The sequence below is a fragment of the Phyllostomus hastatus genome, unplaced genomic scaffold (genome assembly GCF_019186645.2).
Source record: "Phyllostomus hastatus isolate PE091 unplaced genomic scaffold, TTU_PhHast_1.1 phas_contig_40, whole genome shotgun sequence".
NCBI classification, from domain to species: domain Eukaryota; kingdom Metazoa; phylum Chordata; class Mammalia; order Chiroptera; family Phyllostomidae; genus Phyllostomus; species Phyllostomus hastatus.
The window spans coordinates 2,986,658-3,001,129 of NW_025333872.1; the positions used below are offsets into that span (position 1 = coordinate 2,986,658).

The 14,472-nt window shown below is 37.0% G+C and overlaps 1 protein-coding gene across 1 annotated transcript in view; it reads left to right on the forward strand.

The window, feature by feature from the left end:
• The window catches only part of DNAH8 (dynein axonemal heavy chain 8), a 302,537-nt gene that overhangs the window by 55,405 nt on the left and 232,660 nt on the right, over positions 1-14,472 (forward strand). The window contains exons 20-24 of the mRNA XM_045843254.1: positions 2,557-2,689; positions 3,948-4,063; positions 6,025-6,131; positions 11,088-11,163; positions 12,129-12,324. Of these exons, the coding sequence (XP_045699210.1) occupies positions 2,557-2,689; positions 3,948-4,063; positions 6,025-6,131; positions 11,088-11,163; positions 12,129-12,324 (628 nt within the window). The remainder of the gene's footprint in view (positions 1-2,556; positions 2,690-3,947; positions 4,064-6,024; positions 6,132-11,087; positions 11,164-12,128; positions 12,325-14,472) is intronic.

The window sequence follows — 14,472 nt, forward strand, 5'->3', positions numbered from 1 at the left end:
CACAGTGCTGAATGCCCCATTTTAATATTTTGTTCTCAGAGTTTGCAAATTTGAAATGATTTTACCTTTCCAGTTTCTTTGGCCATTACAAGTTATGCTGCTGTGAATATAGTATACAAGTTTCTGTGAGGATACGTGATCATTTTTCATGGGTATATACCTAGGAGTGGGATTACTAGGTTGTATGTTAACTCCACTTTTAACCTTTTTTTAAAAGATGATTTGAAACTCCAACTTTTATATTTTTTTTGAAAATTTCATTTATTTATTCTTAGAGAGAGGGAAGGAAGGGAGAAAGAGAGGGGGAGAAACATTGACCAGTTGTGTCTTGCACACCCCTCACTGGGAACCTGGCCCAAAACACAGGCCTATGCCCTGAGCAGGAATCAAACTGGAGACCCTTTGGTTTGTAGACAGGCACTCAATCCACTGAGCCACACCAGCCAGGTCCACTTTTAACCTTTTGAAGAGCTGTCAGACTATGTTCCAAAGCAGCTGTGTTATTTTACATTCCCACTAGCCTTATACAAAGTTCCAATTTCTCCATCTCTTGTCAACACTTACTATTATTGCCATCCTGGTGGCTGTGAAGTGTATCTTACTGAGGTGGTGATTTTCATATCCTTAATGACTAGTGATGTTGAATCTCTTGTCATGTACTTATTAACCTATGGTATACTTCCCTTCAGAAATGTCTATTTTTTGACTTGTAATTATTCTTTCTATGTTCTAGATTCTAGTCCTTTATCAGATATATGATTTGCATTTTTTCTTCCATTCTGTGGGTTGTCTTTTCACCTTGTTGATATTGTCTTACAAACTCCAAAAGGTTTTAAATTGTGATGATGTCCAATTTATCTTATTTTTCTTTTGTTGCTTTGTTTTTGGTGTTATAGCTAAGAAAACTTTGTCTAATCCAAGATTAGGAAGTTCTATGACTATCATTTTTTGAGTTTTATTGTTTTAGCTCTTGCATTTAGGTCTGTGATTCATTGTGAGTTAATTTTCGTATTTGGTATAAGAGAAGGATTCAATTTCATTCCCTAGCAAGTAGATATTCAGTTGTCCCAGCACCAGTTGTCAAATTCTGTTAACTTTATTATTATATAATTGGAAACATACAGAAGAATTTATGTGGCATCATCTCATTTATTCTTGTGGGCACATTGTTTTAAAAAGACTTCTCTTTGTGTGTGTGTGTGTGTGTGTGTGGTTTTTTGTTTTTTTGTTTTTTGAGATATCTGGAGGTATCAGAGGATTGCCCAAGTAAACATGTGTCTTCAGTCTGTCATGTTTAATTTGTAGTGTATGGTTCTTAGGGGATTTCAAAGCAAACAAGGGATCGTGTAAACGTGTGTTTACCTGTGGTCAATCTGCCAGGATTATCTGGAAGTGTCTACTTGCTTAAAGCTCCTTTTTCCTGCTAGACTGAAGTGGTTCTTAGCCATTATCATTGCAATGTTTAACACTGTGTTGACTAATTAGGCAAGACAGAAGGAGGGAATGATGGAGCAGAGTCAGGAGAGTTGGTGGGTGTTCAAAGTATCAGAGAATGTCTTTGGGGAGGAGGAGATGAAACCATTTCCCATGAAGCTGGCAAAAGATGAGGATGGGTTTAGATACAGATGAGGTTGTATAAATGGAAGCAACAAACTTAGAAGTATCTCCCTCAGTCAAGTAGCCAAGAAAGGAACATGAGGGCAGCATGGAGAATGTGGACCTCATAAGGCTTGTTGGGAGAGGTTTGCATAGATAGGCTTCTGTTCCTTCGCAGAGGTGGTTTGGAAGGCCCAAGTTGGCTGCTCCCATTTGCTTTTCTCTTTTCTAAAATGTATGGATGTTGTGGGTATGTCAACAGGCCTGTTCACTTTATGTACCTGTTTTCTTTTTTAAATTTAGCCAGTTCTCAACTTCCTAAAGCGTCCTCTTCTGAGCATTAAAAAAGATTTAGAAAGGCACAGCACAGGCTTTTAGAATCAGTCAAAGCTGGTGTCAAGACTCTATTTTAACCACCCACTGTGTGACTTTGGTCAAATTTCTTATTCTTCCTGAGCCTCAATTTTCTCAGCTGTGAAATGAGGACAATAATATTACCTATCCCAAGAGGTTATCATGTAATAAATTAATTAATACACAAAGCTCTTAAATTTTGATGCCTGGAATCCAACACCATGCTCACTTAAAAGTCTCATCTCATTTGAATCTCAGTAACACTTTGGATTGTCTTTTTGTAAACCATTTCTTATTTTAAACGTTTAACATTCTCATCTCTTTGCTTCTTTAGCCTTTTTTCCCATCATATAAATGTGAATGTAGATGTCTGTGTGTGATTGAATCAGATAATAGTAAAAAACTGAATTTTTCTTCTTTCTCCTGTTCTTGACTTGGGCCTTAGCAGCTGTATCTTCAGTCACTGACAGTTTTGGATATGAAACATTATGCTATTGGCAACTGTCTCTAGTTATTTTCAAGTAGTGTTAATTATAGATTTATTAATAATTTTCACAGTATTTTTAAATTATATGGAAATTAATAAGTCATTTCTCTATTTAATAGACATATACAAAAGAATGGGCTGAGATTCTAAACCACAAAAGTAAGCATGTGGAGGAGGCTGTCAGAGAACTTATATCAATATTTGAAAGTATTTATGAAGTTAAGTACAGTGGGAAAAAAAAGCAGGCACCAGGTAATTTCACTAGCTATTATGTTTGAATCACGATAGTTACAGATATGTTTGCAAGTAGACACCTTCTGCTTAGCAGGTACCCAAATTCCAGACTCCTAGAAGGAAAGCAGAGCAGGTGTTCAGCATAACCACACTGTTTGCATGAACTGTTCAGACAGGCACAGTGAACCCTTTCTATTAGTTAGAGCAGCGATTTTCAACCAGTGGCCACAGTCTTTAAAACATGCAATACTTGACTATTTATTTTTATTTTATTTTTATTGTTGTTCAGGTACTATTGTCTCCATTTTCACCCAACCATGCACACCCACTATTTAGTCAGGGGCTTTGTCCTCTTTCACTTAGGTTGTCAAATAAAAAAAATAGCAACAGCCAATATAATAATAGCCATCAGTATGAATGAATCAAAATTATACATATTTTTGGTTAGGTCAGCAAAATACATATTTTTTGGTGTGCCACAAAATTTAAGTAATTAGTTTATGTGAACCATGAAATGAAAAAGGTTGCAAATTGCTTAGTTAGAAATGGTGGGAACCCTTCTGAAATCCAAGTTCCCAGATGCCAACCAAGGACCAACCTTGTAAGCAAGGCCTTTCCATGGATAGCAGTCTCAGGTCTGCTATGTTCTTGTTCTCTCTCTCTCTCTCTCTCTCTCTCTCACACACACACACACACACATACAGCCTTCTAAAAGGCTAAAAGGCCTGGAGACATTTTTGGTTGTCACACAGCAAGAGGAGGTGCTACTGGCTTCTAGTGGGTAGAGACCAAGATGCTGCTGAACATCCTAAATGCTCAGGACAGCCCCCAACAACCAGACTGTCCATAGTGCTAATGATGAGAAACTCTGAGCTTAAACAACTAGCCATACCATGTCTTCTTTAGCTTAGAGCTTTCCCCCTTTGTTTGTTTAGTTTTTCTCTGAAGTGTCAAAACACAAAAATATCCATTCATTAAATTATAAAACTCAAAAAGTAAATAAATATTTTACAAAGATAGTATGTAAAACCCTCCTTATGTATTTCTTAATTCTAGATACTAAGCATGTATTTAAAGAGTATATTTCTCAGTGGAATAACGATTCTATTGAGATGGGTGATTTAAATTGCATTCAAGAATGATTCCTACAGAAATAAATTTTAAATTTTTAAATTAAGAACATTTTAAGAAAGAGTTTTAAAAGAAGTTTAGGCCATATATAGTAAATCAAATACTTAGCATTAAATGTTACATATTTTTTGTCTTTTATCTATAGAGCAGAGGAAACATGTTGTTTTTGGAAGTGAAGCAGAAGATGGTGAAAACCCTGATTATGAGACTAGTATGGTGACTGAGGTGGCTGTCAATGATAAAGAAGATGAATTTAAAAAGGTATTTATTGTGATACAACCTTACTGTACTTCACGGGATTATGCCCCGTTGGATTGTAGATGACCCTGAATGGTGCTTTATTCAGGAGGTTCTACAGCCATTCTATGTCGATATACAACTAATTTGGATTTATAACAAAATCCAGAAAATATAATTTCCAATTCTGCACTGTAGAACCTGGAAAAATATGGTAATCATTACAGTTTTCTCCAACATCATCAAATTTTAATGTGATCTTTCAACTACATGTATATAGTTATCTTCCCCTATTGTAATTGACCATGTTTTCTTATACAGTAAATGCCTCTTCTGGGATTGTAGTGTCAATCTGTTTGACTCACTGGAGAACTTTCTTCTCAGTTATTGTGTTTAATAGTGTTACTTGTATTGCAAGCCCAGATTTTGATTCAGTCAGGGCCCAGGGATCCACATTTTTAATTAGCACCACAAATAGCCTGTAGACTCTTCCCCAGGAGAGACCCTGAGTGGGCAGGTATTCACATTGTGTTGAGAAGTGTTGAAATGAAGGTTTCTTTCTCCTTCTGCCTCAGCCTTCTGGCCATGCATCATTGCTGAGTGCCACTGCCACATCTGTGCTCATTCCTGCTTCCCTGCCCCTGTCAGTCTTCTTTTAATTCATGATACTTATCTTCATTCTCTCTCTATTTTGCATTCTTTTACACTCTTGGACATACACTATTTAGGAGGAGACTGCACTGATGCAGTTCCAGGTAATCCCCCAATTGGAAAGGATCTGGTAGCACTTAGTCCTGCTCTACAGACCCCAGCCAGAGTTGAAGGGAACAAAACTGTAAGGAAAGAGTACAGTTTTGGAAACAAATGGCACAACTTTGTTATACTTTCACTTCCTTGCTCAAGGGTGGTATCAGTAAATGATGGGGAAACACTTTCCTGCTGAGTGTAGATTTTAGCTCTGGATTTCTTCTAGAACAATGCGCCAGACCACCATTAGCAATTGGCGGGAGTCCGTGAGAGAGCGGAACGTATTCGCATGCCAGCAACTCTTCTCTCCCAGTTGCATTCCCTTCAACTCTGGCTGGGGTCTGTAGAGCAAGACTGAGTGCTACCAGATCCTTTCCAACTGGGGGGTAACTTGGAGCTGCATCAGTGCAGTCACCTAAATAGCCTCTGCCTCTCAAATCCACATTCCACATTGCTGTCAGAATGGTCTATCTAATGTAAATATCTGATCATGTCACACCTGTGCTTCAGCCTGGTAAAGCTACTTCTCTTTGTGCACACCTGCTGAGCCTCCCTTCTGACCCAACTCAACCCAGCTCAACCCAACTCACTCACCCAGTCACAGAGGGGCAGGGATTGGAGTGGCATAGTATGGGCAGAGACTGGCCCTTGGATATGTAAGCAAGATGTGGTGCCTAGACCACTGCCCAGGCTCAATATTTGTCCTGCACTCTGACCAGTAAACTTGCTACTTCTCTGCATGCAAAGAGGGGCTTGGAGAGAGGGGCAAATTATGGTCCCAAGACAGTGCAGTTTTCATGCCATATACATTGGTGTTGTACATTTTAAAATATGTTTACCTACCATGCTACACATTTTAAGGATGGTGACTACATATCCTTTTATGCCTATACCTCTAAGTATTGAGAAGTGCACCACACTTAATAAATGCTTCAGTTTTGTTGAGTGAATTACTGAGTATTGAATAAACCACGATTATTTTGAATAAGCCACTTTTGAGTTTTGGCTTTTCAGTAAGTCCTTGTGGTTTTCCAGAGTGTTTATGAAAGCAAACTTTTCATTATTCTTTTAACAAGTAAGCAAGTAATTTAGGGTTGGATTTATTTCTATAATATAATTGAAATTGTATAGTCCATTATTTTTCATCTTTCACATTACACTTCTAATATTCTTGCTTTGGGTGTGTTAGAGTTTTTGTATTTTTTTTGTACCAACTGCAATATAATTTCTTATTACAGGAATGTAAAGAGGTCTATGCTTTCTTTTCTCACCAATTACTAGACAGTCTTCAAAAAGCTACACGATTATCTTTGGACACAATGAAAAGAAGAATATTTGTTGCAAGGCAAGTTGAAAATATGCTAAATGTGTCTGGTAATATTGTTATAACATAATGCTAATAAGAGCACCTCTTTTTATTAACTTAAAAATTTAAAAATTTAAAATATAGTGTTGATGAAAAGACTATATGAAAGCATAAGGGTAATATTGCAAGAACAGTGATCAAATGAACAACCAAGTTCTTAGCAGCCAGGCCAAGATGAAGAACACTGAATACATCCAGTCCCCTTACTGGTCCTCTCCTGGCTCACCCAAAGGTAACTAACTACTATTCTGAACTTCATGTTTATCATTGTCTTGGTTTTCCTTAGAGTTTACCATGTATTTGTATTCCTAATCAATATATCATTTACTTTTGCTTGTTTTGGACTGAATTCAGCATTATGTTTTTTAGATTAATCTGTGTTGATATAACTTATTTTCACTTCTGTATAGTTGGAGCATACACAATCTCTTTTTCTGCTCTACTGGCGATGGTCATTTGGACTGTTCCTGTTTTGGACTATTTTGAATAAAACCTCTGTGGACATTCTTGTACCTTTCTCCTGCTGCACGTGTGAAGAGTGTAATGGCTGGGCCATAGCGTATGTGCATGCCTCACTTTACCAGGCAGTGCCTAGCATGAGAGTCCCATTGCTCCCCACCCGTGCACACAGTTGGTGTTGTCAATTTAAAAAGTCTTGCCAGCATAGGGGGTATGCAATAGCTTCTCATTGGAATTTCAGTTATCATTTTTCTGGTTACTGATGAGGTTGAACATATTTTTATGTTTATGAGCCATTTGTGCTTTCTCTTCCTTAAAATTTGTGTTTTCCTTCTCTTCCCTTATGTTTCACTGTCCTCTCTGCTGCTCCTCCCCCCATTTTTTCCCTCTGCCTCTTCCCTTTCTCCTTTTCCAATCCATTGGATTGGATTCATTCTCTCAACATACTAGTTTGTTGATGATAATATAGCAAATATCTTCTCTCAGTTGTGGCCATCTTTTCATTCTCTTTATGGTATCTATTCTTTGCTGGGTTTTAAAATATTCAAGTTATTCAACTTTGTCAATCTGTTCTTTAAAATATTCATTTATCAATCTTTTTCATAGTAATTTGTGATTTTCTTATGTCTTTTAAAAGAAATATTTTTCTACTTCATTATGTCTTCTAAAATTTTTTAGTTTTATCTTTTAGATTTAGTGATTTAATCCACATAGTATTGATTTTTGTATTTAGTGTGAGGTAGGAAACCAGTATATTTTTTTCCATAGTTAATTAACTAAGCAAAAGTTGTTGAAAATTATTATTTCTTTTGGGAAGATTATTTAGATTACAGTGAATCTGTAAAAAATTTAGAGACAGTTAGCTTCCTTACAATATTGACTCTTCCATCCAGAGTCATGGATTACCAGAATCACGGATTTGCCTTTAATATTTTTCAGTGAAGTTCTATAACTTTCAGTGTAAAAGTATTGCACATTTTTGTCAGATTTATTCCTTGGATTTTCATTGCTGAATCTCCCTGTGTGACTGTAAACTTGTCAAATTTTCCTTCTGTTTTAGTCAGTTCTTGTTTTATGTATTTTAAAGTTATACCATTAGGTGGTGTATACAAAGTCATAGTAGTTAGATCTTCTTAGAGAACTGCTCCTTTTATTTTTAGTTGGTGAACCTCTTTATGCATATTAATCCTGATTCATCATGTTCTTTTTAATCTGTCATCAATTTTACTTTCCCAGCATTTTTTTGTGTGTGTATCTTTTTTGTCTCTTCATTTAAAACTTACTATGCAGTTTTTGTTTTACCTCTTAAAATCATCATATACATGATTGTTTTTATTCAATCTGATTATCTTAATCTTTTTAAAAATTAGAACTTAGTCTGTTTACATTTACTGTGATTTTTTGATATAGTTGCAGTTAATCATTTATGACATTTTATTTTGATGTATGAGGGGTACACTCTCTTATTCTTCATTTTAACTAAAAAGGCCCTTTTTGCATTCCTACTTTCATGACAAATTTGGGTAGATAAAAATTTTTGGTTTGTCTCCCAGCACTTTGAAAGTACTTCTTCATTTTTTTCTGATGTTTGTTACTGATGAGAAGTCTGCAGTCAGTCTAAGGGAAGACTGTATTTTATCCCTGATGTTCTGTAATTCTTTTCCCCTGTGAGGAGTTGTCTTTATTTAATCCTGCTTTGTTCTCAGACTACACTTTCTATTGAGTGTATATAGTGTTCCTTAATCTTGAAAATCCCCAGCTACTTCCTCTTCAGTTATTACTTTTGGGATATTCTCTTCTTATGGAACTTCTAGTAACTGAACATTGAATGGATTGAGCACATAATTTATCCTTCCAATTAGGACACTCTTTTAGTGAGGTGCATGGTTCAGATGACATGTCAGGATGAACTTAACCCAGAACTGTCCTGGGCACAAGGGATGTGTGGTTATCTCTAATGTTGGGTCCTCTCCTCCCTATGTCCTAACTACTCTGTCACACATTTGGTCTTTTTGCATTTCTGGGCTACATTATGGGCAAGTATCTCTGTATTTAGTATAAGGTGATTTCATCTATTGCATCTTTTTTTAAAATTTTAATTGTTCAAGTACAGTTTTCTACTTTCTGCCTTTTACTCCCATCCCAGCCCACCCCACCAGCCCTCCACACCTCCCTTCTGTTTCCACCACTGCCCCCCCACCCGTCCTTGTTTTTGTCCATGTGTCCTTTATACTTGTTCCTGCAAACTTTTGCCCTTTTCCCCTGAAATTCCTTCCCCTCTGGTCACTGTCAGCCTGTTCTCTATTTCAGTGTCTTTGGTTATATTTTGCTTATTTGTTTGTTTTGTTGATTAGTTTCCTGTTAATGGTGAGATCATATGGTATTTGTCTTTCACTGCCTGGCTTGTTTCGCTTAGCATAATGCTTTCCAGTTCCATCCATGCTGTTGCAAAGGGTAGGAGCTCCTTCTTTCTTTCTGCTGCATAGAATTCTATTGTACAAATAAATGTCCCATAGTTTTTTGATCCATTCATTTACTGATGGGCCACTTTGGTTGCTTCCAGCATGTGGCTATTGTAAACTGTGCTGCTATGAACATTGGGGTGCATAGGTTCTTTTGGATTGATGTTTCAGGGTTCTTAGGATATAATAGTAGCAATGGAATTGCTGGGTCAAAAGGCAGTTCCATTTTTAGTTTTCTGAGGAGATTACATATTGTTTTTCATAGTGGTCGTACCAGCCTGTGGTCCCACCAACAATGTACTAGGGTGCCCTTTTCTCTACAACCTCTCCAACACTTGTTGTCTGTTGCTTTGTTTATGATGGCCATTCTGACCTGTATGCAGTGGTATCTCATTGTGGTTTTAATTTGCATCTCACTGATGGCCAGCGATACTGAGCATCTTTTCATGTGTCTCTGGATCCTCTGTATGTCCTCCTTGGAGAAGTGTCTGTTTAAATCCTTTGCACATTTTTTAATTGGGCTGCTTGTCTTCTTAGAGTGGAGTCATGTGAGTTCTTTATATATTTTGGAGATTAAATTGTTGTCTGACTCATGTATTGCATCTTAAATATTTCAATTGATACTTTTTCTTATCCTCTGGGTATTGTATCATTTCTGCCTTTTTAGTTTAGCAATTCTTTATTATCATTGTTTTGGAAGATAGTCTTCATTGTATCTTTGAACATTGTCATTACACTTATTTTAGAGTTTGTCATACTTTTCTACATTGAATTTTATCCGGAGTGAGTTGATGGTTCAATTACTGGTATTTTAGTTTTCTTTCTTACTGTTAGGCATAGTCATGCTTATTGGGATTTTAATTTCTAAGTCATTTTGAACTATAGATTTTTTTGTTTTTGCGTGTTTGTCTTTCTTTCCCTCTGTCCTTATTTAGGAGGTTCACTCTTGCCTTCACATCACCCTTGGAGCCTTGAATACAGAGCCAGATTTAATGGGTTCACAGTTCCTGGCCCCTGAAGAGATACCAGGGTATGGCAGGTTCAGCAGGGAGCACACAAGAGCCTGGCTTAGGGATGCTGTGGCTCTGCTTCTGTCAGCCCAGGCCCTCATCTTCTGGAAAAACTGGAGCTGCAGGCAGTAGGCTGTATCCATAAATGGAAGTGTAGTTTTCTGGTAATGACAGCATTTCTTGCTTGGGAAGTTGACATTTATTATAATTTTTGTCTGGGATGGGGGCAGAGGTCAAGGCAGAGGGATAGAGCCAAACTGATTTGCAGCTCTGATCTGTGTCCTTCATTGCTTGCACTCATGTATTTGTGTATCTGTACTTATATCTGAGCATGAGTGATACTGTTTAAAAAGAAAGTTTTTGGAAAGCTTTGACATAAAACCTCCTGTCTAATCCTACAAAAAAGTACATATAAAAAAGTATACAGGGTCTGGCAGAAGTAACGCCTGCTTGAGGGTGGTTGGTAGGGTAATACTATGGGTGTAATAATTTATAATTTTAATTCAAATATTTCACCTAAAATGTCATATGATGTGCTTGAGTGTGGTATTATTATGTTACAGAATTATACACTTATGATTTTGCAATAAAAGATTTTGTAATAAAAAAGGGTGTTATTTGTGCTGGACCCTACATGAAGGCATATGCTTTTCGTTGGTGTATTAGGTTGGTGCATTTTGTTGGTTATCTTTTTTCCCCAGCACCATAATGCCTGTTATGAGGCTGGAGAAAAAATGCTTTTAGTAAACATTATTAATTACAAAGAGAGAACAGCATTAAAACACTAGAAAATGTACATGAGACTTAATATTTTACTTCTAAGAATATTAAATCACTTTGTTTTCTTAGTTATTTGAAATTATACTTTCATTATAAATAATATTCTCTTCATGTAATTCAGTATTTTGAAAATGGTCTTTATTTTTTATGACTGAGTGTTACAGCTAAGCAAACTATGAACTTATAGGCTAAGGTTTATCAGCTAAATGTCTATCTTATTACAGTCTATATGGACGAAAGCAGTCAGATGATATTATTTCCTTTATAAAAACTGAAGTACATCTTGCAATTCCTAATGTGGTAAGTATTATTAGTCAAATTAACACAATGATATTTTGGTAATGTATTTAAGGAGTGTAGCATTAGAACTGAACCTTCATTGGTGCTAACCTCTTGGTCCTATGTATTTTTTGATTTCACCTTACTATTTAACAAAAATAAAAATATTATGATTAATATCTTATAAAAATTGCTCTGCATAGCACATGGTGTACTGAGGGTTAGTGTAACAGTTGAATAAAGCATCTTTTCAGCCATCAATCAGCAAGTGTCCTAAATATCTTGCTTTTTCTTACTTTAAACATTAAATTATCTAAGTAAGACCATGTCAGAAGTCAAAATTCCTATCTCCGAACACTTGACTGTGAGGAAACCCACTTAAGATGCAGAATAGAAAGAAAGTGAGAGAGAGCCTATGCCCTGAGCACCACGAAACCCTGTTCCTTCTCACGGATCTTGTCTCAACCATCCCAGCTGCGTATTGGTATCTCAAACTCAAAGCCACACAGGATGACTGAGGTGCATCCTGTGAGGGGCCAAGAGGTGAGGCCAGGCAGGGCCAATCTGTGACTCACCTAAAGCCACATCTACATAATCTGGCCTCCTGGAGGGTGGCTCCTGTGCTTATTTGGCCCAGTTCAGACAGCTGAGGTCAGACTCTTGGCAGCATAGCTCCTTCACTTATTTTGCTTCGTGAACATCCAACACACTGTCCACAATTTTTGGCTGTATCCAACCAGCCTCACAGGGAAAGAATGGCAAGTACTATTTCACCTTTTTGCCTGTGGGAAGAGGTAGAATGGGAAAACCTCAGATAGAAAAAGCCTTCATGCAATTTGTACTTCCCTCTCATCCTCTCCTGAAAGCAGCTTTTCCTGGGCCAACTGAGGCTTTTCTCACTCGGGGGAGGCAATGGGAGTGGTGAGCATCAGAGGGGTGGATTTTATGTGCTAGCAGAACCAAGAACTTATTTCTTTTTTTCACAGGTAATGGTTCCGAGTTTGGATGACATTCAACAAGCCATTAACCGTATGATCCAGTTAACCCTGGAGGTCAGCAGAGGTGTGGCTCACTGGGGGCAACAACAGACCCGTCCCCTGAAGGCCCTCATCACCAGTGGCAGCCGTACCACTACTGACCTGGCCCATCCAAGCACAGGAAAACAGTTGAAGAAGGAAGAAAGTAAGAATGTTAAAACAAACCTCAGATCAATAGAATCTTAGAATTACAACAATTAATAAGTGCTTTCTCTGATTCTTCCTGGGTATGACAATACTATAAATATTTTTAAAAGTCATTTTATAATTTTATTTGTTAAGTTTTACATTTAAAAAACTAGTGTTCTCCATCCTCTATCCTACATTATATGCAGACATTTCTTTCCTGATTTTGGTCATGAATGAATAAGGATTTTTATCACAGTTCTAGTATCATAATTTTAGATTCAAAGTTAAAAATGAAAATAAGATCATTGTATTCAGTCTCATAAACTTAGTTTGCTGGAACATGGTGCTTAGATAGTCTGGGTCATGTGTTCCTTGGACATAAAGTAATATAAGCTATTATTCCCTTAAGTAATTACCAGCATGATATGATGCTGACCCAAAATTCCAGGGGCGTTTTTGGATACTGTCTTGTACAGGAAGTCAAACAACTACTGCTACTAATTTCCTCCTCCTCATTCTTCTTTTTCTTTTTCTTCTTTTCCTCTTCCTCTTCTTCTTTTCTTTGCTGATCTGCCACATTTTAAAATTTTTATTTACTTTTGATGAAAATTTTATATATTTAAGTTATACAGCATGATATTTTGAAATATATATACATTGTGAAATGATTACCACAATCAAAGTAATCAGCATATTCTTCCTCTCCCATAAATACCATCTTTTTGTGTGTAATGTGGTGAGAATACTTGAGATCTATTCTCTTAGCAAATTTCAAGCACACAATACATTATTATTTACTATAGTTACTATGCTACATTAGGTCTCCAGAACTTACTCATCTTATAATTATAACTGAAAGTTTGTATCCTTTGATCACTATCTCCCCTTTTCCTCCATTCCCCAGACTCTGGTAGCCACTGTTTTACTCTGTGTTACTATGAGTTTGAGTTTTTTTACAATGAAATATTATTTAGCCTTACAAAGAAGGAAGCCTGCCATTGGCGACAGCATGGATGAATCCAGAGGACATTATGCTAAGTGGAATAAGACAGACACAGAAGAAGGATATTGTATAATCTTATTTGTATGTGGAATCTAAAAGAAAGGTCAAATTATTTTTCTGAAACCATACCACCTCCATTGGTAACCAGGGAAACGCAAATTAAAAATAAGGTCCCATATAAGTTACCTGAACCCTGGACCAGGCCTAGACCCTGGTGCCACCTTTCTGTGTTACACAAACACTGCTCTCCCAGCTTACCTGTATAGTCCCATTGGGTGTTCCCTACAACCAGCCAATGAAGGACAAAAAAATCTCAGGCCTGGTATACGATACATTGGCTTGATGTTTTGGTGTGAGCTGAAAATGGACTTTGTACTACAGCCTACTCAGGAGTGATCCTTAAGGATTGTGAGGGGGGTGTTTCCCCCACTGGGCAGAGCTTAAAGAGGCATATCTTTTTGAAGAAGGAAGAAATGATATGAAGTGAAGATATACACGTACTCTTGGGCAGTGATGAATGTCTGGACTCATGTGGGAACTAGAAGAAGCAACATTGGAAAATCAGAGCAAGGTGGTCTGGGAAAAAAAGCATGTGAATGGCTCTGTGTATATACAGACCTAGTGATGGGCTAGGAATGAACTCAGATAAGAGGACTAGAATCCAATAGTCTTACTATTAGTACACTGTTTTCTATTATTATAGCAGACTAAATGGGAAGCTAAAAACCACTAGGTGCAAGAATCTTTGGATTAATCAACAACAACCTTGCAAATAAAAACTCCATTCTCTGCCATATTATCAACTAAAAGTATGATGGTAGAATAAAGGTATTTTTAGACATTGAATGTCTTTACAAATTTACCCTTAATGTACCCTTTCCCATGAAGTTACTGAAGATTGTACCCTTTTCAAATGAGAAACTAAAATAAGAAAGAAGAAGACATGGGATGTAGGAAACAGGAGTGAAATACAGTGAGAGACGAAGGGAATTCCCAGGCAAATGATCAAAGATGAGTATGCAATAACAATTGTATTCTAAGCTTAGAGGGCCACCGGTGTAACTCAAGAGATAGACAAGTTTTCACTGCCCTCATCAAGATGCCTGGTGCCATTATACTGTTTTTTAACTTGAAGACTGAATGCCTGGGTGCACCTGGTCC